Source organism: Panthera pardus, unplaced genomic scaffold (genome assembly GCF_024362965.1).
Source record: "Panthera pardus isolate Hobbes unplaced genomic scaffold, ASM2436296v1 HiC_scaffold_16, whole genome shotgun sequence".
In the NCBI taxonomy this organism is placed as follows: Eukaryota; Metazoa; Chordata; class Mammalia; order Carnivora; family Felidae; genus Panthera; species Panthera pardus.
This window is the reverse complement of record NW_026526721.1, coordinates 155,372,629-155,396,885: the sequence shown is the minus strand read 5'-3', so window position 1 is coordinate 155,396,885 and position 24,257 is coordinate 155,372,629. Positions and strand designations below refer to the sequence as shown.

General features: G+C 51.6%; 2 protein-coding genes across 2 annotated transcripts in view; one reads left to right on the top strand and one right to left on the bottom strand.

Annotated features, from left to right (window-relative positions):
- Nucleotides 1-9,727, top strand: part of GLB1 (galactosidase beta 1) — an 86,025-nt gene extending 76,298 nt beyond the window's left edge. The window contains exon 16 of the mRNA XM_019418583.2: nucleotides 9,154-9,727. Within this exon, the coding sequence (XP_019274128.2) occupies nucleotides 9,154-9,423 (270 nt within the window). The 3' untranslated portion in view covers nucleotides 9,424-9,727. The remainder of the gene's footprint in view (nucleotides 1-9,153) is intronic.
- A 3,679-nt stretch (nucleotides 9,728-13,406) lies between these two features.
- The window catches only part of CCR4 (C-C motif chemokine receptor 4), a 46,643-nt gene continuing 35,792 nt past the window's right edge, over nucleotides 13,407-24,257 (bottom strand). The window contains exon 2 of the transcript XR_002072210.2: nucleotides 13,407-13,500. The gene's annotated coding sequence lies outside the window, so the exon portion shown is untranslated. The remainder of the gene's footprint in view (nucleotides 13,501-24,257) is intronic.

Sequence of the window (24,257 nt, the reverse complement as noted above, 5' to 3'; positions counted from 1 at the left end):
TTAGATTCTGCCTTTTGAAGGGAGAAGTGTTAAGAATGTATGGACATGGGCACCTGGGTGGCTTAGCTAAGCAACCAACTCTTGATTTCAGCTCAGGTCACCATCTCACAGTTCGTGAGTTCAAGCCCTGGTCGGGTTCCATGCTGAGGGTGCGGAGTCTGCTTGGGATTCTCTCTCCTCCCCCACTTGCACTCCCTCTTCTTTCTGCTCCTCCCCCACTTGCACTCCCTCTGCCTGTCTGTCTCTCAAAAAAAAAGAAAAAAATATATATATATATATGGACATATATTTAAACCACCACAAAAGGAGTGGTGAAAGGTGCCTCTAGGAGGAGGTGGCCATTGGGTGAGACCTGAAGGCTGAGACCGAGTTATCCATGTGAAGAGCCAGAGGAGGAATGTTCCAGAGCTAGGGAGCAGCGAGTGCAAAGGCCCAGAGAAAAAGATCCTGTGAGCCAGGGGAGAGTGTGGGGGAAGAGTGTGGCCCCTAGTCAGGGGGTGGTGAATTTGGCTTCTCCTCATTCCAGTGGTGGCTGTTAAGCAGAGAGTGAAAGAATGGACCTGGTTTATAAGCTCATGTCTCTGTGAGACTGGATTATAGGAGGGCAAAGCTTATGCAGAAATTCCTGATGGGAAGCTAAGCTGTTATCGCAGTCCTGCGAGTAACGGTGAGCTTGGGTGGTGGGGCAGAGAAGTGCAAGATTTGTACCGAAAAGAAAAGGCAAGGTTTGCTGAAGGATCGGGCATGGTGCTCCAGAGAAAGAAGTCAAGGAGGATGCCAGAGTCAGGCCTGCGCAGTGGGAGGGGTGGGCGTGGTTAATTTCTGACAGAGGGGATGCTGTGGGGTGGGGGGCTGGAGCAGGGCGGCGTGGAGGCGGGCGGGGATCAGAAGCTCTGTTTTGGACATACTCAGCCTCTAGTAGTTCCTAACCGTCTCCTCATCCCAAGAGGAAGTGGCCCATCAAGTCTGGAACATAGTAAAAACAAGTAAGTAAGTAAGTACGCAAGTAAATAAAGCAACCAAGCAGCCAACTAAGCTATATTCGGTGCGAATACTGGTCTCCATGTTTCTAGACCTAACGGCCATCCTATAGAGGGCCTGTCGGTCTTGAGTCTATACGCAGAAATCCGTGCAAATCCGCAAGTGGGTTGCAATGCAAGTTAAAGGTATGTATTCAGTGCCTGTAGTGGGAGTGCAGGGGTGAGGTACCTGACCCAGGTTTGGAGCTGTGGGGAAAAGGACCCGGTCGGTAGGACGAACTCCAGAGTGGAGCCCCACGGGGAGGAACCACCTTCTGCCCCCACACTCCTCTGTAGCTGTCCTTGCCAACACCAGCAGCACCCCCACGTTGCAATGTCTCCCCGATGCTTCTCAGGACCTGTCTGTCTTACCGTCCTGGCCGGTGACATCTGACCCGAGGAACCACTCCCTCCCTGGAAACCCTTCCCCTGACGTCTGCGCCGAAAGCCCTCCGCCGTTTCCTTCCCCCGTCTGTTCTTCCCGGGGCTTCTCTTTCAGCTTCTAGGCTGCAGTCCTCAGGACCTGATCCCGGGTCCCCTTCGGACACTGCCAGGGGGCGTCGTCCTCACACGTGTGCCGGCGACACCCAGGTTCCCGGGTCCCACTCAGCATTTGTGGGGACCCAGAGAGCCACGTCCGGACGCCAGTGTGGCCCGCGCTGGAGCTGCGTGAGGCAAAACAGGCCTCTTCCTCCTCAGCAGCCCTGATGTCTGCTCTTCTGCCGGAGAAGGAGAAGTGGTCCAGGGAGAAAGAATGAGGCTCGGCCGTTCGGGTAGCGCTGGGGACGGAGGTGGGGGGCTCACACCGGCGCCGCCCGATCGAGCTCACCGCGTGCCACTGTGCCCGGGGCTCCCGTGCGTCCTCCCCCTTAGCCGTGTCTGTCCAACGACGCCCAGCGGGGCACAGACACCACCAGGCGGCCCTGACGACATCGGGCGGCTGGTCAGTGAGAGGAACCCAACACCCGAGCAGGAATCCACCCACCGTCTTTACGTTGGGTTTGTAAGCACCGTTTCCTTTACTGAAGGGTCTCGACGCGTGGGCAGCACCGGCCACAACGAGCCGTCGGGTCTTAGTGCTCTGAGACAGCAGCCCGTTCCTCCAGCTCACCGTTTGGAGCGCGGGCAGGCCGGGCGGTTCTGCTCACGGCTGCACGCCCTTCCGGTCAGCGAGGAGGCCGTGCTCCTGGACGTTGGCGGCCTGTCCACTGAGGTGACAGAGGAGATCGGGCCACGTCCCTCTCATCGTCCGGCAAGCTATTCCAGGCTTGTTCATACAGTGACCGGCAGGGTTCCCAGAAAGAACGCCGGCGCGCAAGGCTTCTTCTTCTTCTTTTTTGCCATTTAATTTAATTTATTTTTTTAATTTTCATCCAAGTTGGCTAGCATATAGTGCAACAGTGATTTCAGGAGTAGATTCCTTAGTGCCCCTGACCCATTCAGCCCATCCCCCCCTCCCACAACCCCTCAGTAACCCTCTGTATGTTCTCCATATTTAAGAGTCTCTTCTGTTTTGTCCCCCTCCTTGTTTTTATATTATTTTTGCTTCCCTTCCCTTAGCCCTCATATGAGTGAAGTCATATGATATTTGTCTTTCTGTGACTGATTTCACTTAGCGTAATACCCTCCGGTTCCATCCACGTAGTTGCAAATGGCAAGATTTCATTGTTTTTGATTGCCGAGTAATACTCCATTGTATATATATATATATATATATATACCCCATCTTCTTTCTCCATTCATCCATCGATGGACACTTGGGCTCCTTCCATACTTTGGCTGTTGTCGACAGTGCTGCTATAAACATGGGGGTGCACGTGTCCCTTCGAAACAGCACACCTGTATCCTTTGGATAAATGCCTAGTAGTGCAGTTGCTGGGTTGTAGGGTAGTTTTTAGTTTTTTGAGGAAGCTCCAGACTATTTTACAGAGTGACTGCCCCGGTTTGCATTCCCACCAGCAGTGCAAAAGAGAGCCTCTTTCTGTGCATCCTCGCCAACATCTGTTGTTGCCTGAGTTGTTAATGTTAGCCATTCTGACAGGTGTGAGGCGGTATCTCATTGTGGTTTTGATGTGTATTTCCCTGATGATGAGTGATGTTGAGCATTTTTTCATGTGTCGGTTGGCCATCTGGATGTCTTCCTTGCAGAAGTGTCTATTCTTGTCTTTTGCCCATTTCTTCACTGGATTATTTTTTGGGTGTTGAGTTTGATAAGTTCTTTGTAGATTTTGGATACTAACCCGTTATCTGATATGTCGTTTGCAAATATCTTCTCCCATTCTCTGGGTTGCCTTTTAGTTCTGCTGATTGTTTCCTTCGCTGTGCAGAAGCTTTTTGTTTTGATGAGGTCCCAGTAGTTCATTTTTGCTTTTGTTTCCCTTGCCTCCGGAGACGTGTTGAGTAAGAAGTTGCTGCGGCCAAGATCAGAGAGGTTTTTGCCTGCTTTCTCCTCGAGGATTTTGATGGCTTCCTTTCTTACATTGAGGTCTTTCATCCATTTTGAGTTTATTTTTCTGTATGATGTAAGAAAGTGGTCCAGGTTCATTTTTCTGCATGTCGCTGTCCCGTTTTCCCAGCACCACTTGCTGAAGAGACTGTCTTTATTCCATTGGATATTCTTTCCTGCTTTGTCAAAGATTCGTTGGCCATACATTTGTGGGTCCATTTCTGGGTTCTCTATTCTGTTCCATCGATCTGAGTGTCTGTTCTTGTGCCAGTACCATCCTGTCTTGATGGTTACAGCTTTGTAATACAGCTTGAAGTCCAGGATTATGACGCCAAGATTGCTTTGGCTATTCGGGGTCTTTTCTGGTTCCAGTGTGCAAGGCTTCCTAAGGCCCAAGTCAGGATTCACAAGTCACTTCTTCCATGTTCTTTGGCCAGGGCATTCACTAGACCAGCTGGATTCGAGGAATGAAGGAACAGATTCTGGCTCTCGACAGGGGGAGCTGCACAGAACTGTGGCCATTTCTGCAACCTGCCACAGGTCTCAGCACTCTTGACCCTCCTTTCATTCTGAATCTGATAAGCTTTTTAACTCTTGGCCTGATTTTCAGTTGTTTTTACCCCCTACAAAGTAGTGTTTCCACCTAATTCATTGCTTCCTAGTCACAAGTCCTGTGAGCTTGGAAACGATATATATTAATTTAGCAACAAAACGAGACACCCGGCTGGCTTATCAGTCCATAGAGCACATGCAACTCTTGGTCTTGGGGTCATGAGTTCAAGCCCCATGTTGGACCTAGAGCTTACTTTATTTTATTTTTACTTTTTTTTTTTTTTTTTACTGTTTATTTATTTTTGAGAGAGAGGGATACAGAATCCAAAGCAGGCTCCAGGCACTGAACTGTCAGCACAGAGCCCGATGTGGGGTTCGAACGCATGAACCGTGAGATCATGACCTGAGCCAAAGTCGGACGCTTAACCAACTGAGCCACCCAGGTGCCCCAGGCATAGAGCTTACTTTAAAATATAAATACATAAAATTTAAATTCAAATGTAGTGACAAACTTGTGAGAATTACGTGTACACAGGAGTAAATACGCTCTGACTTGAAGGGGGTGTCCTGCAGTTTGCCGTGCGTGGGATGGCTGCCGGGAGGCAGTTTTTGCACACCGGTTCTTAGCTCTGGTCCAGGTATGCGACAGAGCACGGTGCCCACTGTCGGGTAAGGTCCTAAAAAGGTCAGGCGATGGTAGAACTTCAGGGGCTGAGAAGGGAAGGAATTCATGTCTGGGGCTGGATAAAAGGAAGAAGTGATTCATCTTTTATGCTAATTTATATTGCCATGGCTTTAGTTCTAGTTGGATCTGTCATAAAATACAGAGACCATAGAGTTATTTATTACCCCAAGACTGCGGAGGAAGTGAGGGGGTGTGATTTGCATCAGCTCTGACCCCTTTGGCTCTGAAGGAAACAGAGCATTAATTTTCCCTCGTGAAGTGCGGTGCGAGGTCTCTTTCCCATCTTATCTAAGCAAGCCCCTCACTCTTTTACCGTTTTTTAAAAAATTCTCTTTCTTTTCTACCGTGTTGGCATCACAACTGCTCGTTAATTGTGTGTCATGACAGCCCTCTAAGCTTGAGAAACTTCTCTCAGAGTCGGACAAAGTCAGCGTCCAACCAGAGCTTGCTGATTTCGAAGGAACTCCCAAGCAAGTTCGAAAAATGTGAAACTGTGACTTAAAACAGCATTGACATTTTGCTTGAAGTTCTTAGGAGAGGATGGTGTCTGTCTAGAGGATTTAAAACAGACACACATCTGTCTGATTAACAGAGAAGCAGGTCACACATTTCCGGAAACCTAACATTCATGGGAACGATTATCACCTTGGTGACAATAGCAGAGGGGGGAGTCCAGCAGAGGTCAAGCCATGGTCAGAGAAAGACTTTGTCATGGAACTCTTTTAGCTGGGACAGCCCCAGAAAGCCCCAGAAGCCACTGGGGTTCGCTCTGCAAATGCTGGGCCCTGATGGGGCTCGCCGTATGAAGAATGAGTCTACTTTTGGGGCACCTGGTGGCTCAGTCGCTTAGGCAAGCATCTTTGGCTCAGGTCACGAGCTCACGGTTCATGAGTTTGAGCCGCGCGTCGGGCTCTGTGCTGACAGCTCAGCACAGGTTCTGTGTCTCCCTCTGTCTCTGCCCCTCCCCTGCTCACACTCTGTCTCTGTTTAAACAAACATTTAAAAAAAAAAAAAAAGAATGAGCCTACTTTTACCATCACATTTACTAACATGTGCGTACTCTCCCCCCGCCCCTAATAATTTCAGCATAACTTTTTAAAGAAAAACAGTAATCAGAGTGCGTGTAGTTTTTCATAGAATTTTTAAAAACTTGATGCTTTTAGAGTAATTTTTGAGTAACAAATCACAGTGCTGATCGAGGAGAAACAAATGCAAATATTTTCTCTCTCTTCCAGTGACCAAGAGTCTCTAAAACTCTTGAGCTGGGAGCAGAGGGGCATGGAATATCCTTTCAGTAGGACTTCGTGTCTCCTCGTTGTTGAATCTGGTCTCAGGCAGAACTATCAGCCAGTCTCCCCTAATGAGTGCTGCTAGGTATATACTGAGTATCACCGCTGAGTGCTGACAGTCTCGCTTCGAACAAGACGAACGAAGTTTCTTCCCTTCGTAGAATGTATGCTGGAAATAGCTGATAAGCCGATAATCAAACAAATGGTACCCATGTCAAATAATGACAATGACTAGAATAAAAAGAAGAGACCGAGGGGGCAGTAGGTGACCCGGACTGGAAGGCCCGGTATCATGGGTGGCCACGGCTCTTCTCCCTGAGGAGGTGACGATGGGGTTGAGATCTCTGTGGTCCGAAAGTTGGGGGCCTGGGGGAACAGCTGTCAGGCAGCCAGAACAGTGGCCGCACTGGGGGTACCGGCTTGGCGTGTCCGAGTGATGGAGAAGAATCCCGTGCGGGTGTGAGTGGCACAGACAGGGCGGGGAGGAAGCAGGCAGGAGGCTGTCTGGGGGCCGTGGGTCAAGGTCAGAGGCAAGAACACGCAAAAATCGTCTGATTTCTGGCTTTCACTCTGCTGTGGTGCAGAGCATGGGTTCTAGAGTTAATAAAGGGAGTCGGGGGCCCTGTGAGGAGCCTACAGGAATCTGAGACCGCATGGGTTGTGACTTTGTCTAGAAGACGGCTAGCCACACGTGGCCGTGATGTTTACGTTTAAATTAACGAAAGTAATGAAAACTCGGTCCCTCCTTCACATTACCCCATTTCAAGCGCTCAACAGCCGTGGCCGAGTGCACGTAGCTGCTGGGTTGGGCAGCACAGAACACTGTAACGTTGCAGAAAGTTCTGTTGAACAGCGGTCCTTCCGAGCTGTGGGACTATGGCGCTTTCTTTCCAAATTGTCTGTCTGTTCTTTCCAAGGTCTTGATTCCTCTCCGGGAAGGGCAACCAAACTACCTTAAACTTCATTTAATGCCTATTCTTTTAGTAGCTAAGAGTGGAGGGAAATTTTGTACTGGAGAAATTCCTAGCTTTTGCGAATTAATAACCAAGGCCACGAAAGGTGTAAAGGAGAGTCAGACGAAAGATGCAGGGCACAGTCCCCAGAAAGCGGAGGGTCGTCTGGGTGAGGCAGGAGGCAGAGTTCACAGGGGAGCGGAAGGCCCCACAACAGGCCACAGGTGGTCATTTGGGGGAGGAAAGAAAAACCGGACCAGATTGTGCTGTGTCCAGAATTAAGGAAGCAGCAAAGTCACGTGCACTTTGATGAGCACCTGGGAGCGACAGTCTGGCATTGTGTCTGTGTGTCACAGTGTAGTCTGTGGGGCCGCTATTTCCTAGGAGGAGCGGGACCTCACCCCCGCGTGGGATGAGCCAGGAAAGCGGAAGTCGGGGGAGGGGCCGGGGAGTCACGGGCAGACACACTGAGCAGCCCTGCCCCCTGGTCCGGCCGGCGCCTCCAGGCTCTCGGGAGCAAGTCTTGCTGCCCGAGTGGTGCTGTGGGGAGCTCCCAAGCGGGTCTTAGGGACTGTTGCCCGGTGAGGCCACTGCACTACTGGTCTGTGGGGCGGCATTTAGGAAGCCGAGCCGGGCACGGGACAGGCTCACCCGCAGGCGCCCCTGGTTCCGTCAGTCCGGTGTCTCTGTGACATCGCACCCCAGGAGCAGTCCCTTCCACGTGCCCAGCCTCAGCTGTAGCCCAGAACCTGCTGGCAAAGGGCATCCAGGGAAACCCTTCCCGGCTTTCAGGCAGACACGCCCGCCCGGCACCAGAGACGTGAGGGGCGGTCCCTTGGATTCTCAGGAAAGGAAACCGTGGGTGGGAGAGTGGACCGGACCTGCAGTCGTCCACCTCGTCACTCAGCCGGGAGCTGGCGTGGCCTCTGCCGGGACCCATTGTGGCGCCCGTGTGCTCTCACCGCCCTCCCGCCGCTCTGCCCTTGAACCCGTCTCCTCCTCGGCCTCGAAAGTAAAGTGCTGCTCTTCTCTACTACTGCAAAAACAAGGCACCGGCAGATCTTACCCTGATAAAAATCCGATAAAGCTGTCGTTGCGTATGCCTTGTAGGAAGGATCGAGATAGCGCGTCCTGCGGTGAAAACAAGAGTAAAATATTCTGAGAACTGTAAAACTGTCATCCTTTCTCTAAATGACTTAACCCAACAGACGGGTGGTTTTCAATCACTGGCCTCCTTTTGCAGGCATGTGAAAGCCAAGATCTTTTTACGGTAGCGGGAGGAGCGCCGTCCCTCCCTGGGCTCGGCCCCGGCGCCAGCCGCCGTGCTGACCGCCAGACAGCGCCTGCCGCCTCCCACTGTCCCCGGTCACCAGCGTGAGCGGCGCCTGCCCGAGCTCCGGCAGCCAGGAAGGAGCAGGACTGAGATTTGAACCCGGGTAGGAAATTCAGACAGAGGGAGGATAAAGGGGAACCTGGAGGCTGAAAATTCCCCAAAGTGGGCGACGGAGTAATTTGAGGTGAGCAGCCACAGCATGTGGGGCGTCGGGGCTCGGCAGGTGACGCCACGGCCGTACCTCCTCCAAGGTGGCTCCTTCATCTCCCATACATTCATTCTCCCTCTCTCTCCCTCTCTTGCTCTCCCCTCTTTCCCTCTCTCTCTTCCTTTGTGATAGAATGTTCCATTTATTCGGCCAACTGTTAAGTCCTACTCTATGAGCAAACCCTAGCCCATGCAGGGGGTCTCTGTAGACACACCCAAATGCCCCTCTTCTTTTTTTTTTTTTTTAATAGTTTTTTTAAGTTGATTTATTTTGAGTGCGAACAGGGGAGGGGCAGAGAGAGAAAGAATCCCCAGCAGGTTCTGCAGGGTCAACACAGAGCCCGATATGGGGCTCGAACTCACGAAACCGTGAGATCATGACCTGAGCCAAAATCAAGAGTCGGACGCTTATTACAAAACTGTAACCATCAAGACAGTATGGTACAGGCACAAGAACAGACAATCAGACCAATGGAACAGGATAGAGAAGCCAGAAATGGACCCGCAAGCGTATGGCCAACTAATCTTTGACAAAGCAGGAAAGAATATCCAGTGGAATAAAGACAGTCTCTTCAGCAAACGGTGCTGGGAAAACTGGACGGCGACACGCAGAAAAATGAACCTGGACCACTTTCTTACACCACTTTTCTTATATTTCTGTCTCTGCAGGGTCAGGTGTGGATTAATGGCTTTAACCTTGGCCGATATTGGCCAGGGCGGGGCCCCCAGGTGACTTTGTTTGTGCCACGGCACATCCTGGTAACATCAGCCCCAAACACCATCATGGTGCTGGAACTGGAGCGCGCGCCCTGTGATGACAACGGCCCGGAACTGTGCACCGTGGAGTTTGTGGACAGGCCGCTCATCGGTGCCACTCCCACCTCCAGTCATCCCCTGCCAGACCTGTCTGATCGAGACTCAGGATTGGACCGTGTCTGATGGCTAAACACTGTGACCCTTTGGCGTTTCAGCCTTGCACATACCTCACGTATCCCTCGCGTAATGCCAATATTCCCTGGAAAGTCCTATTGGAAAATAGATTTAGTGCGGGTGTTTTCTCCTGGGGTTTTCCGGGCAGCCTCGCGGTGGCTGGCAGGGGCCACAGGGGACGCGTGATGAGGGTGGCCACACGGTCATGCACAATGAGTCCGCACAGTCGAAATGGAAGCTTCAAAGGTGTTCCTGATTTTTATTTTGAAAGAATCATGTTGTCTTTTTGTTAAATAAAATTTTATTCAAATGACGTTAACTGTTTTTAATGTTGAGCAGGTATTAAATTATAGGTTCTGATTTAAATCATAACTAGACTTGAGTGGGTCGAATAAGCCACTTCACTAACTTGCGGTTCAAAGGAATGGAAAATAGTCTTGGTTTGATCTACTGGACTGCTGCTTCTCTGATCCTCATTTGACTTCCTTTTGTGTTTCTGTGATGTCAACGAGGTAGCCCATAAATGCAGCTCAAAACCATTGTGCGAACGACCTGAAGCCTCAGCAGCTGGAGAGGGTACATAGTAGGGCACCTCTGCGCAGTAGGATATCACGTAGCCACGAAAATGGGACGTAGGTCCGTATATGAAAACGCTCTCATGGTGTGGTGGGTGAAGAAAGCAGATTACCTTAAGTTTGGTCCCATTCTGTGTGTTTAGACAAAAGAATTGCACATACGCACACAACACAGGCCTGAACACACGTCACAGACACACATACGCATGAGCGTGCGTGCTGTGTACGTACGCAGATCACGGCCTTACAGAACAGGCGTGTCCTGCCGTGGGGCAGTAGCTCTCATGGGTTGAGCCCTTGACCTATTCCATGTCTGGTTCTGAGCATATTTAATGCGCTCGTCCCTCACAAGGACCAAGGAATGTGCCATCACCTTCCCCGGTTTGCCCAGCCACACAGCTGTAAGTGGTGGTAGAGACAGGATCTGAAGCCACGTAGCCTGGTGCCAGCTTCTAGGCGCCCTCTGCACACGTCCCACACCAACGAATGCTCATGTTCCCCCGGGAAAGAATCGGGACAGCATAAACCAAAATGTTCATCGATCATACCGGGGTGGTAAGCGTTTGAGAAAGAGTTCGCTTTTTCCTTTTGCCCACCCGAGTTTTAAATCCTTTACAGAAAAGATGCGCCATCTGCTAAGGGAGGAAGAAAGGAAAGACTTCTGATGCTAATCTGCAGTACATCTCCATGATCGTGTCCTTTACCCTTCTCGTGGACACCAGTGACGAATGTGGGATTCACCAGGGAGAATCACAGCTCCGGCTGAGTCAGCTGGCAGGAGGCGTCTCTGGGTTGAGACTAACAGAACCTAGAACTTTCTTTAGGACTGTTTTCTGCAGTATCTTTGTGTAGATGTCCTGCATTTGATGTTTGAGGGACACCATGGGGCGAAGGAGGTGCTGCGTAGACTTAGGTCATCATTTCTTTATCTTTCACTGCTCGTTACCGACAACTTAGAAAATGAGACTCCAGAACTGTGCCCACTTACGAGCTTCGGGAAGAAATGTGAGACGGTTCCTTGTGAAGCATTATGGATGTTGGTAAGTCGCACCTCCGCTGTTGCAGGTACTACCTGTCGAGGCTCCAGAAGGCTCAGGCAGTGGAGCGGGATCTCCTCGCGGGAGCGTGTGCTTCCATTCTGTTCGCCCCGTCTTCTGAGCCACGCTCAGGTAGGCAGTAAGCCCGCCTGACACATGAAAACGGTGGAGGCTTAAGCAGGAGGCGGAGTCAGATTCCGATCTCGTCTGTCTCTGTCCAAAGCCAGTGTTCTTTCTGTCTTGTCAGTGTGAGAGAATCTCTCCTACAGCACTGTGACATCCCTTGTCCAGGATGTCATGTTCCGGAAAACCAGAATTCGATACATAAATTGTACCACCCATGACTCTGCACACCCATCCAGCTCTCCATACTACCTTGGGGAGGTATTCATTTCACCTTCTGCGATGCCATTTTTTTTTAATGTTCATTTATTTTTGAGAAAGAGGGAGACAGAGCATGAGTGGGGGAGGGGCACAGAGAGAGGGAGACACAGAATCCGAAGCAGGCTCCAGGCTCTGAGCTGTCAGCACAGAGCCCGACGCGGGGCTCAAACTCACAGACCGTGAGATCATGACCTGAGTTGAAGTCCGACGCTCAACCGACTGAGCCACCCAGGCGCCCCTATGATGCCATTTTTAAAATACGTACCTCCTGGCACTCCTGATTTCTTAACTCTGTGTGTGGCTGCTACCTCTGAAAATAATAAGAGCAGTGCCTTTATTACCTGCCATGTAAACCTTTTACATTAAATTTCTCTTTAAGCTGATTTTAATATTCTGGGACTTTCTGAGCAGGCCTGTGCTAACCCAACCCTAACACCAATGGTCTTGGAATATTTCCATATTCTCAATCCTTGTGATGAACATTGTGGCCTTTTCCTTTGTACCCTTGGTTTAGATGTACCCCAGATTTGTACACCGTACAGAACATCTTGTTTTAATTTTTTTTTAATGTTTATTTTTGAGAGAGAGAGAGCGAGAGCGCGCACAGGCAGGGGAGGGGCAGAGAGAGAGGGAGACACAGAATCCGAAGCAGGTTCCAGGCTCCGAGCTGTCGGCACAGAGCCCGACGCGGGACTTGAACCCACGAACCGTGAGATCATGACCTGAGCCGAAGTCGAATGCTTAACCGACTGAGCCACCCAGGCGTTCCGGTGGTTGAGCATTTGAAATGTTTCTGGTTTGGGGCTATCAGGAATACTGATGGTGTAAACATCCATGTACGATTCTTTGCGTGATCATAGGTTTTCACTTCCCCCGAGTAGAATTGTTTAGTCACATGGTAACGTGTTTAACTTCTACACGTTTAGTCACATGTTTAACTTTTTAAGAAACCCCAGACAATTTCAGACGTCTTTGAGGCTAGCAAAAAAGGAAGAAGCAGAAGAGTGCTGTCCTTTCTGGAGTTGGCAGCCCTTCCTCTGTCCTCCCTCTTCATCTGGCTCCACCCCTCTTCAGTGTCTCTCTTTTTGTCTCTGTCAGTCTGTATTTCTCAGCAAATCCAGTTTCTTGAGGATGAAATTGTTTGGCGCTCATCTGAGTTTGGGTTTTTTCCCTTGTTTCCCCAGCAAGCTGTGTATCTTCTGTCAGATGACACAGCTAGGAAATGATCTTGTGTGGTCTTTGTTTCTTGCCTGAGGAGGAGAAAAAAAAAAAAAAAAGTTATTTCCTTTCTTTTTTTTTTTTAAGTTTATTTATTTGTTTAAGTCATCTCTGCCCCCAAAGTGGGGCTCGAACTCACGACCCCAAGATCAAGACTTGCATGCTCTTCTGACCGAGCCAGCCAGGGGCCCCGAAAGTCATTTTCTGAAACCACTTTTTTAGTCAACGTGAGGGATTCTGTCTGGTCTGTGGTAGAACAAATGGCTGGTGTGAACCAGTAACCCGTGGGCTGTGAGGAAAGTCCAGTCAACATCCCGACAACAGGAGGGAGGCGGCTCTGGGTTTGAGTCCCGGCCCTGCTCTCGGTCTGACCGAGCAGTGCTTTCTGGGCTGTCCCTTGGCCTCCAGCCTCCCGGCAATGATGTTGGTCAACTGGACACCCAGCAGCCTTGTAAACGCCCCAGGAAGAGTCAGAACAGATCTCCCTCCAGACAGCGGCTCTGCTTTCATCTGGAGGGGCTTTCCCACACGCGAGGAGGCCCCCCACCCGCCTCAGTCTTCGGAACTCCCAAACCAGAGGCGCTGCGTCCCCGGGGGAGACAGGACAGGCGCCGCGACAGAAATGCGGGGTCCTGCTCCCGCTCTGTCACTTAGCACTGGCATGAGCTCACGTGACTCACTGAGAAGCTTCAACTTCCCCACCTCCGAAGCGTGTGGCGTTTCAAATCCTCACGGGGTTCAAATCCAATCCAGTAACCTAAAAGCTCCTCAGGCGGGACTTGCCATGTAGTAGGTGGGTTGGATTCCGACGCTGGTTGGATTCTTCCCTGTGACTTTCCCCCGCAGGAACTGGTAAGCCGTCGTCTGGAGGCCTGAGGGACGAGGGGAGAAGAAATGCCACCTGGGACATGCCATCCATTCCCTGTGTCCCCTTGAGTTCAGTTCAACAGCCTGATTCTCCTGACCAACCGCTGTGCTGGGCTGAAGGGCGCAAAGGGGAGGAGACAGTCTAGGATAAGGCGTGGACACAGATGCGAGGGGCACGAGGAGGTTCCACAGAAAGCGTGAAGGTGCATCATCTGTCAAGACCCTCCAGCATTTTTTTAATACCTTTTTTTCATTTTTTTTAGTGTTGATTTAGTTTTGAGAGAGAGAGCAAGCAGGAAAGGGGCAGAGAGAGGGGGACAGGGAATCTGAAGCAGGGTCTTTGCCGACAGCAGAGGGCCCGATGTGAGGCTCAAACTCACGAACCATGAGATCGTGACCTGAGTCAAAGTCAGATGCTTAACCCACTGGGCCACCCAGGCGCCCCAAGACCCTCCAGCGTTAACATGACCCTGGGGGAGGTGGGGGTGGAGAGAGGGGCAGTGCCTGGAAAGCCACACCAGCCTATGGAAAAGACCCTTGTTCCCAAAACCCGAGTAGGGCCCCTTCCGCCACAGCAGCCATCGAAGAGCAGCGGCCGCAGCTCCCCGCTACCCGGTGGCCACGGGGCGTGACGAGGGCCACAAGGTGACCGGGAACGTGAGCAAGCGACACACAGCTGCCCACGGCACCTCACCGAGCACACCAGGTTCACGCGGGATGTGATTCAGGGGCGTGCACCTCTGTCCTGCGTGAGCAGCTCTGGGTCTCCCAGGACAAGTGGACCCTCAGCTCTTCACGGAAAGGGTGAGACTCACCTCCACACCAGGAGGAAGTGAGAAAAGCTGAGCAGGGCCCCAGCCACCAGTGGGAAAGCTTCCAAGGCCTCCAAGGAACACTGGGCCCGTCCTCCAGCCCTGTGCGCGGTAAAGCCTTTACAGAGGAAGGATATCTCGTTCCTGGCCCGAAGGGCGTGTCTCATCGTGGGCTGTTTTCGTTGTCGTCTGTAGTTGTGTATGAGGCATGTCAGTGAGTTTGTGTAAATGGCACAGAGCGGCCATTTCGTGTTGGACGTGATTCTACAGGTCGGAAGTCCGGACGGGCACGGGAGGATGGCCTGCCTTTGTTCTGTGATACGTGGGGCCTCTGCCGGGTACGGAACCATCGGGACTTTCCTTCCCTCGTGTCCGGCTGGGATGACTTGGGGTCTGAGCTCAGGCGGGACTGTCCCTGAAGCACCTGCGTGTGGCCGCTCTGGCTCCTTCGGCGTGGCGGCAGGTTCTGAGAGCGTAAGCTTTCTAGCAGAACCCGGTGCCAGCTGCCTGGCCCTTGGAGACCCAGACTCAGGAGGCACACCCAGATTCAAGGGGAGGGACCTTAGATCCTACCACCTGATGGGAGGAATGGCAAAGGATTTGTGGCCATTAAGTAAAAAAGCAACTCCCATGGACACGTCGTGCTGGGTTGTAGCCCGGTGAGTTGTGCGCGTTTGCATCAGCCCACCGCACGCCCGAGGGCCCCCCGAGCGTGAACGGAGGCCTATTCGGCCCCGGCCCGAGCCCCTCCTGGGCAAAGCGGAGCGCTTGCTCGGCCCACGGTAGGTAGGTTCAGCCTGCGTTGAAAGAATGGACTTCGGCTGTCTCTTTTGCAGGTAACCTGGCCCCCGGTGGTCCTGCCGAGTGTTAACTCAAGGGGAATCATGACGCTGAACACGGACCGGAAACCCCCGCTGTGAGCCAGCCGGCAGCCACAGCACGTGGTGGCACCAGGCGACGGGCACGGCCCTTGGAGCCCAGGCTGGGTCCCTCCTGTGTTGTCTTGGCTGACATGTTTTGATTGACATTTCTGAGCAAGAGGTGTCCAGTTGACCTCCGCTTTGCTCTAACTTTCACCAAGCATCGGGATCTTCTCCCCACACGCGCGGGCTGCTCCACACACCTGTCCTCTTTTCCGCGGCCTTAGAAATCGCGACGTGTCCCGAGACGTGCCAGCGAGGGGTCCCCGGGGTTTCGGGTCCACTTTCAGTGTGCTGAGCGTGCTTCTCAGCTGTAACTCTCAGACTGGGCTTTTTTCTTTCTTTCTTTCTTTCTTTTTCCATTTACTCAGTGTCTATTTGGTCCTTAGTCCAAACCCCCTGCTACTGAGTAAGACATGTTCCTGCCTCTCAGGGAGCACAGAGAAGTGTAAACGGACAACGCGACATTGTGCTGGGAACACGGGGCCCCGGGCGAGACCAAGGGTGCTGTGACACGGGGATCTATTTGCAGACTTGGTGTGGAGTCGGGGTCGCTCGGGGCTAGCTTCCCAGAGCTGAGCCAGATGGGGAGTAAGAGGAAGGAGAAGGGGCAGCAGGGAAGGCAACAGACGATGCTGCAGGGAGGGAAGCAGTGCCTGCAGAGGTCCAGGGTCTGGAGGGAGGGTGGAGAATTCCAGAAGCTGATGCCGTGCAGCTCAGTCTGACCAGAGTTTGGAGTGCGAGAGATGCGGGGATTGGAGCTCTCTCCACCCGGATGGTAGTGTCCTGAATTTAGTGTCCACACGTCTGTTAACCTCTGAAGTTTCTAGGTTCCTGTCCTAGACTCTGATGGCGTTTTAGCAATGGTCATAAAACAACGACAATAATAACAAATCCGTGCAAAGTCCTTTGAATGTTTTATGTTGCATCCAGTGACTCTTTGAATCTTTATTAGAACGTTTTGAAGGAATAAGTCAAGGGATATGCAGCCCAGTTTGTAGTTTAGGAAAACCGAGAAGTAGGAGACGTTGTGATTTACCCCACTTGTGGGGGCCGAAACTGAAACTCCAGTCTCTTGCCTACAAATGCCACACTCTTTCCCCATAGACAGGTTGCCTTGGCCGATTAGGCTGCAAGGACACAGTTTTGTATTCCCTTGGAGAAAACGCAAAACACAAAACACTGTTTCAGCCATGCTGCCTGGCTGCCATCAGGCCAGGCGTGACCTGTGGCCCCAGGTTTTGGCGAATGCCCCTTGGTCGTGCGCGTGCGCGGGGAGAGCAGAACGGCCTGCGCAGGTGGGACCCCGGTGGACGCAGGTCAGAAAGTGAGGGATCGTCCCCACCAGGCCTCCATCCCCGACAAAACCCACCGTTGCAGAGTCTGGCCCTTCATTGGCCCTTTGACCCTCAGCAGACTCCCCCAGGAGCGGAGCTGAAAGGCAGTGTTCACTGGAACACATTGGCCTTCCAGGCCCTGTCCCGAGGTTTGCAGGTTCACGTTCGTCTTGTTACAGACTCTACAGAAACCAACGTGGTTGTGGACGGGATTCTGACTGTTCAGGAGAACGGAGGTGGAGGGCGGAGAAAGGAGCCTGAGATGATCATCTGATTTTTTTCCCAACTCTGAACACCAGCATTTCACCTCTTTCCAGCTAGGAAGGAGTCTCCCATCACAGGCACTCAAACAGAGCGATGCTTTCGGGAATAACCACCTCCTCAGCCGTGCGTGTGCGGCAACATATAACACGTGTAAAATGTGTGCACCGGGCCGCGGGAGCACCCGGCCCGGAGCCCCTCCTCACTGAGTAAGACCGTTCAACGTCGCCTCGGTCCCACATGCTCCTCTTTCTGTTCGTAGCAAAATTCAGCCATTTTCTGCTCCCGTGTTTTTCTACGCTGGATCTAGCCCTTCTTCGGCGGAGAAATTCTATCGCTGAAGTCCTTGGTCTTTGAACCCGAAAAGTCTCCAAGATCCATTCTTTATGGAAATGCCGTTCATCTCCAATGTGCTCACAGAAGTGCTTACAGCCTGCATCTCTCTGCTTAGTCCCGGACAGCCATTCATTCGTTCATTCATTCCCTCGTTCATTCAACTATCAGTGAGTACCTAATGCGTGCCGGGCATTGAAGACAAAACGGTAACCACTTTACCACCCTTCTCTCCATCTTTTTTTTAAGAACATACAGCTACTGTCAATAGCAGTAATAATAAAAACAAGGCCTGTGCCTTCAGGAAGTTTGTAGTTAGTAGGAGAGGTAAGTAACCAGACAGGCTCGAGGCATGATCGCTGAATGAATGAAACCACGTCCGGGACAGTGGAGGGGCGGTGCAGGACGGGTTCACGGCCCAGGAACAGGCAGTCGGGGACCCTGTCGTCCTGCAGGACCTAAGACAAGGGCTTTGGCACATGCGGTTTATAGAGGGCATGCCCTGAGGAGAGAGGGAATAGGGAAGAACAGGGGGCGGGGGAATAAGGATAAGCAGGGAGACTAAGTTCAGCTGAAAACAACAGCTGTTTCCTAAGCTCACGGTTCTGCTGGGCCGTTCCAGTCTGGACCAGACTCTGCTGATGTCGGCGGGGCGCACTCGTGTCTGAGGTCGGTCGGTCGGTCAGCTGAGGCTGCCGGTTCCAGAGAAACACACGTACTCTTTGTACCACAGAGTTGGCCTCGCCTTGAGTCGGGGGGGGATGGGGGGGCGGGCTTACTACCCAACCCCACGGAGGCCAGCCGTTGGCCGCAGGTTGCCATAGGAGGAGAGGAACTGGCTATGCTCACGGCGGGTAGCCAAAGTCAAGAGACGAGGGCATCTGTGAGGCTGGACCAGTCCTCACAGAAGCCAGACACTGGGGACACTAGTCCGTAACAGAGATTTGGGCAAAGCGTCCTTTGCGTCTGCCCTGGGTCACTAGACAGACCTCTTAAACGAGACCTGAAGGATGAGCTTTTGGGGCGCCTGGCGGCCCGGTCAGTTAGACGTCCGACTTGATTCTGGGTCAGGTCATGACCTCGCGGTCATGAGATCGAGCCTGTGTCAGGCTCTGCGCTGAGTGTGGCGTCTGCTTGGGATTCTTTCTCTCCCTCTCGGTCTGCCCTTACCAGCTCGCTCGCTCTCTCAAAATAAATAAACATTAAAAAAAAAAAAGACAAGCTTTAGCCGCGTGAAGGGCGGGGGAAGTGTTCTGGGTGAAGTTAACCGTATACGGGAGCAAGGCCACAAGAGAGCAAGGTCAGTCCCTGACAGGTGAGTGATGGGGACGGGCAGTGTTGAGAACATACGGGGTGCAGAGGTGACAGGGGACCCGATGCCAAGTGTCTCATATGATCGTCTAACGAAGATAACATTTTCGAGGCATTAGCCCGATATTTCTGTATCAGTCAGTACAGGCTGAGTTATGTTACGTAACAAACAACACCCAAATCTTAGTAGTTTAAAACAAGATTATTTCTCTTGCTACACGTCCTTTGCCAGTCACTTAGGGGTCTCAGTTCCCAGTTGTTTTCACACTAGGACCCAGGCTGACAGAACAGCCGCCACCTGGAACGTTCCTCCCACAGCTTACCGAAGTGTGAAACAGGGAGTGTGGAAAATGACTCCTTGGCTCTTAAAGTTCATGCTCGGAAGTGATAGTCGGCAAAAAGCAGACTTTAATTTTGAAAATATCTCTAGGAATAGAAAGCCACCCCCAAAATGATGAAACTACTGTTCATCAAGAAGATGTATCAATTCTAAACACGTATGCATAACACACGTGAAGAGGGGCACCCGGCTGGCTCAGTCAGAGGAACATGCGACTCTAGGTCTTGGGGTTGCAAGTTCAAGCCCCGTGTTGGGTGTAGAAATTACTTAAAAAAATAAAATCTTTAAATTTGTTTAATGTTTATTCATTTTTGAGAGAGAGACAGACAGAGCGTGAGTCAGACAGTCAGGCAGAGAGAGAGGGAGACACAGAGTCTGAAGCAGGCCCCAGGCTCCAAGCTGTCAGCACAGAGCTCGATGCAGGGCTCAGACTCACAAACCGTGAGATCATGACCTGAGCCGAAGTCAGACGCTCAACCAACTAGCCACCCAGGCAGCCCCCAAAATAAAATCTTAAAAAATATATACATATTTAAATATATTTTTGACAGAGAGGCTGGGAACTGTCTTGGGGTGGCTTCCCGAGGGACGGGCTCAGGGGTGTTCCAGGTCGGGAAGTCTAATAGGAGCCAGCCCCGCGTCCCCCCGGGCGGCTACAATCCTTAGGGTACGAGTGGGGCAAATGGAAACCTCCTTTCCCTCGCTGAATCCCAGGGGTTTAGGGACAAGTGCTTGATGTGCGGCAAGACAGGAATCACTGCTCTGAGCCCTCCCTGAGGCTGTGAGCACAGGCCAGCCCTTGTGTAGACCTGGGGTCTAAACTTGCCTCACTGAGGCGGTCCGATAAACGTCGGGCTGTGAGCTGAAGTATTGTCCAAACCCGATAGTGCCCCTTTGTGTCTGACAGAAGCAAACTCAAAATCACCTTTGGGATAGGGGCAGCTTCACCCCACATCTTGGGAAATCCCCCCAAAGAATCTTCAGGGTCAATGAGCAGTCACAGTCAAATATGACCAGATACACGCACAGAAACGAAGCGGTATATTCTAGAACCAGCAGAAGCAGACCCATGCAGGCTTTAGATACTGAAAGCGTGAGACATATTTTAAAATAAATACAAGATTTACAAACCAATAAACAACGTTGAAAAGATCTGCAGGGGATGGGAAACTATGATGACACATCACGGATTTGGAAAAGAACTAAGTAGAACTTCGGGAACTACAAAAGAATCCAATTTTAGTCTGTATCCTGAAGGCAGAGAACTTGGAGTCCCAAGAAGGGAAACAGAGACTCAAAGTCACAGCCAGTCAGCAGCACGGAGAAGACCAGGGCTCAGGCTGAGTCTCCCCCGCGCTCCCCTCCCCCCGCTTCCCTCACTTCCCAAGTCACCCCAGTGGGCCAGGCAAGGCCTCCACCTCGCAGCTCTGCCTCTTTCTCTGGGTTACCCCAAAGACTATTTTGCCTTGGGTTTGTTCATCCATTGAAAGAAAGGAAAGCTTGGACTTCGTGCAGGAATTTTTGTTACAAATTTCCTATTGTGTCAGAATCCCGTGCGTTCCTCTGTTGGAAGACCCTCAGGCAGTACAGGAGCTTATTTCCGTCCTCAGCTCTTGAAACTTACGGAATTTGTTTTATTTTGGTGGCTGCGCGTATGGAAAATGGAGGAGAATTGCCTTTAACACCCACTTGAGAAAGAACGACCTGCCCCCGAAAAGCCAATGTGCCACGAGTCTCTCCCAGTCTCTTTGGGACAAAGGTCCCTCTCCAGAAAGAGTCTGTTGTTCTCCGGGCCGACTCTGGACACTAAGGCCGTTATCTCACCCAGAGGTGTTTGACATGATGGGCACCTTCCTGTTTTGATGACACTTGTTCTCGATGCTTTCCCTGCGCTCTCCCACAAGCTTAGCTGTGGTGTCAGGGAGCGGTCCTCCTGGAGCAGGTCCTTCCCTGTGCTCAGGAAGCAGTAGTTCATGACGATCACAGAAATCAACAAAGAGAAACTTCCCACTTTTAATTAGGCAAAGGACACATACATAAATATCCAGCGCCCTGTGGCAGAAATGCAGACTCGTGGATTAGGACCACGTTGGCAGACCGTTCTGGGAGCCTCGGGGGGCAGAAGAGGCAATGCGTGGGGCACAAAGGAAGCCCCCACACGTTCTCCAAGAGCTGAGTTCCCCTGCAGTTCGTTGGTGCAGGGGCTGTTCATTCCTTCCCTGGTTACATCCCTCTCTACGGCCCGTAGCTCATCTCATTGTGCGTGTTTGTTACCACGGACTGAGAGAGCCTTCATGACAAGTTCCATGTGATTTTCATTTTGTATCCTTGGTACCCAGCACGTCTAGCCCCTCGAAGGTTCTCCGTCAGTGCCTCATGGGTGAGTGAGTTCTTCTGTGACTGTGTCCACAGATTAAGAGGGGGCCCACGTGTCTCCAACATCCCTTCCGACGTGTCTAATGCACATGTGAGGCCAGGTGTCCTTCTCTTTAAGGATCTAGATAAGATCTGTCTTCAAAACCTTCCCATGTTTCTGTGAACCCCTGGAGGGCTTACTTTCTCATCATTTCCTCTGGCTAGACATTCTGCCTCTGCTTCCACTGAATTAGCTCAGTTCGTGAACGATCATCCCACACACTCGTTTGCAGTATCTTGACTCAAATGTGGAGCTGAGTCCCTTGAGTTTCACAAAAACCTCACCCACATCAGGCCGTTTTATCTTTAGAACTCTACAGAGGCTTTAAAGAGATTGGGGGCAAGGGGCGGTCTGTATTTCAACAGCACAAGTTTAGGAGTTTTGAATATTAGATATTCCAGTTTTTTAAAAACGATTTTAAGTAATCTCTACACCCAACGTGGGGCTCGAACTCACAAACCTGAGATCAAGGGTCGCGTGCTCTTCTGACTGAGCCAGCAGGCGCCCCTAGATACGCCAGTTTTCAGAAGACATTCTCCCATCCTCCAAATTGTGTGCCCATCCTTTCATCTTCACTTCCCTCCTCTTCTTTGTCTACTCGCACATCTGAATTTATCATAATTTTTAAATTAAACACGTCCCATCTGTGTTCCTGAAGTGACACATCCTCACCTTTGCCCCCCAAGGCCAACTTCTTTGGAAGGGGTCCTGGAGGCAAGCGGCCTCGATGGGCTGAGAGAGAGTAGTAGGAGAGGAGTCAGAAGGAAAACAAAACAGGCAGATGGTAGTAAGCGTCCCTGAGTCCCTGAGAAGAGTCCTTGCCCTGCCACCTCTCGTGACCAAGCCCTTGGGGTTGGGCCGCGTTGATAGAATCCCCGCCGAGGTTCTGATACCTGAGCAAACGGGGATTTATGAGCCATCGTCCCAGGACCAAGCGTGGGGAGGAAGCACGATCCCCGAGATCCCCGTCGCGGGGCAGGTGTGGGGACAGCCCAGCATATGGGTGTCTACACGTGGACCAACACAGCCTTCGAGGGTTCCCATGAGCCAGACATGGAGTGGGGGGCAGGAGGAAGGTCTCCGGTGCCGGCTAGAGCAGCATGAAGTAGCAGAGGCCCCAGACAGCCTCACTAGGCCTCCCGAGGCCACAGAGTAAACAGGAAAACATGGAGCGTGTCCTGTGTCACCAGAGGATCTGATACGTAGCCTGGGGAAGTCCTGGACGCGAGGGCGGGTCAGCTCAGCAGGTCACCTCATGGATTGATGTTTGAGGCCCAGACAGGATGAGGTGCTGCTCACCAGGTAGTGACGTCAACAGGTGACCAAGACCAGAGTCCCTTTTCCAAAATGGTAACACCGCATGGTACTGAGGAAGAGGGGAGCAGGTAAGACACTGAATTGACTGAGATTGGGTCTTTCCCTCCGGTAGGACTGGGATCTCAAAATAGAAATTAAGTTCAGTTCTAGAAGGGAGTTTACTTTTGACACCCACATGTGTGTCTTTTAACACCTCTGGTAGGATCAGCCCATCCTGGTGTCGGTGAATGTAGGATCTTTTGTCACTGTACTGGGCATTGTGACTTCCTCAAGACAGATCAGCATGTTTATTTGAAAGTATTTCCTGCACTGTTCTGTTACACTGAGTTCATCTCAAGTGAGCTCCTGTTTCGATTATTGATCTTGTTCATTGTTCTAGAAGTATAGTTTTTCCTTGGACTGTGGGATTTGGGTTTGCATGCTCATTTTCACTGGAGATTTTCTGTTAGTTTGCTTATAAAGATTTGTTTCTGTCTGTGTGTCTGTCTGTCTGTGCTCCTCATCCCTATATAGGAATCTCGAGGTTGCTTCTGTACAGGATGTTGTGGGTGCCCTACCCAGAAGCCTCTGCCTGCTGGCACACCCCTCCTCTGTCTGCTGTGAGCGTTGGTCGCTCCCTTCCCCAGAGAACTACTCTTGGCTTAACTTGTCAGGGATGCCTCACTGACATGGGGACACAAGAGACCAGACCCTGTGCCTCAAAGTGGGATTAATTCTGTGGTACAATTCACGCCTGAGAGGCCCTGTGGGATCAGGCCAATGCAGGGAACTTGGGACGGTTAATTTTAACGTGTCAACTTGACTAGGCCACGGGACATTTGGTCAGACATTTGGTCAGCCGTTGTTCTGGGTGAAGGGTTCTGGTTGAGATTAACATTTGAATCGCTAGGTTGAGAAAAGCAGATTGTCCTCCCTAGTGTGGGTGAGCCTCACCCCATCAGGTGGAGACCTGAATATCACGAAGAGGCTGACCGTCCCGCAAGTAAAAGAGGCAAATTCCTTCTGCCTGAGTGCTTTCAAGGTAGGACATTGGTTTTGGCCCTGCCTTCGGACTCAAACTGAAACACTGGCTCTCGCTGGGGTTCAAGGCCTCCGACTGGAACTATACCATTAGTTCTTCCGGCTCTCCAGTTTGCAGACGCACCCTGCAGACCTTGGGCCTTGTCAGCCTCCATAACCACATGAACCAGTTCTTTAGAAAAGTCTCTAGATAGATGACAGATGGGTGGGTGGGTGGATGGATGGATGGATGGATAGATAGGTAGATAGATAGATAGATAATCTCCTATTGGTTCTGTTTCTCTGGAGAACCCTAATACAGAACGCACCCTCACTTACCTTCTTCCCCTGCCCTATCCTACATCGTTTCCTCCCTTCTCCACAGAGCAGCCCCTGGTACACCACTTGCACTGGACCCCCCGTCTCAGACTCTGCTTCTAGAGACTTCAGCTTAACACTCCTTCCAGTCAGTAGGTTAGAGTTACAGTCTACAGCCAGGCCTTATGTCGGTGGTTCGGATCTCAGGCCCTGTAGTTCTGGGGGTTCCGCAGATCGGGTCACGGAGCCCCGTGCCTGGGGCTTAGTTCAAGTCTTAGTTGTGAGCTGGTGTTCATCCTCTGGCTTACGAGGCCTGCAGCTGCCAACAAGCAATTCTTTCGTCTTCTTTCAGGGGTGAGGTCGCCCTGGCCCGATGTAGCCTCTGGCTTCAAGCCCCC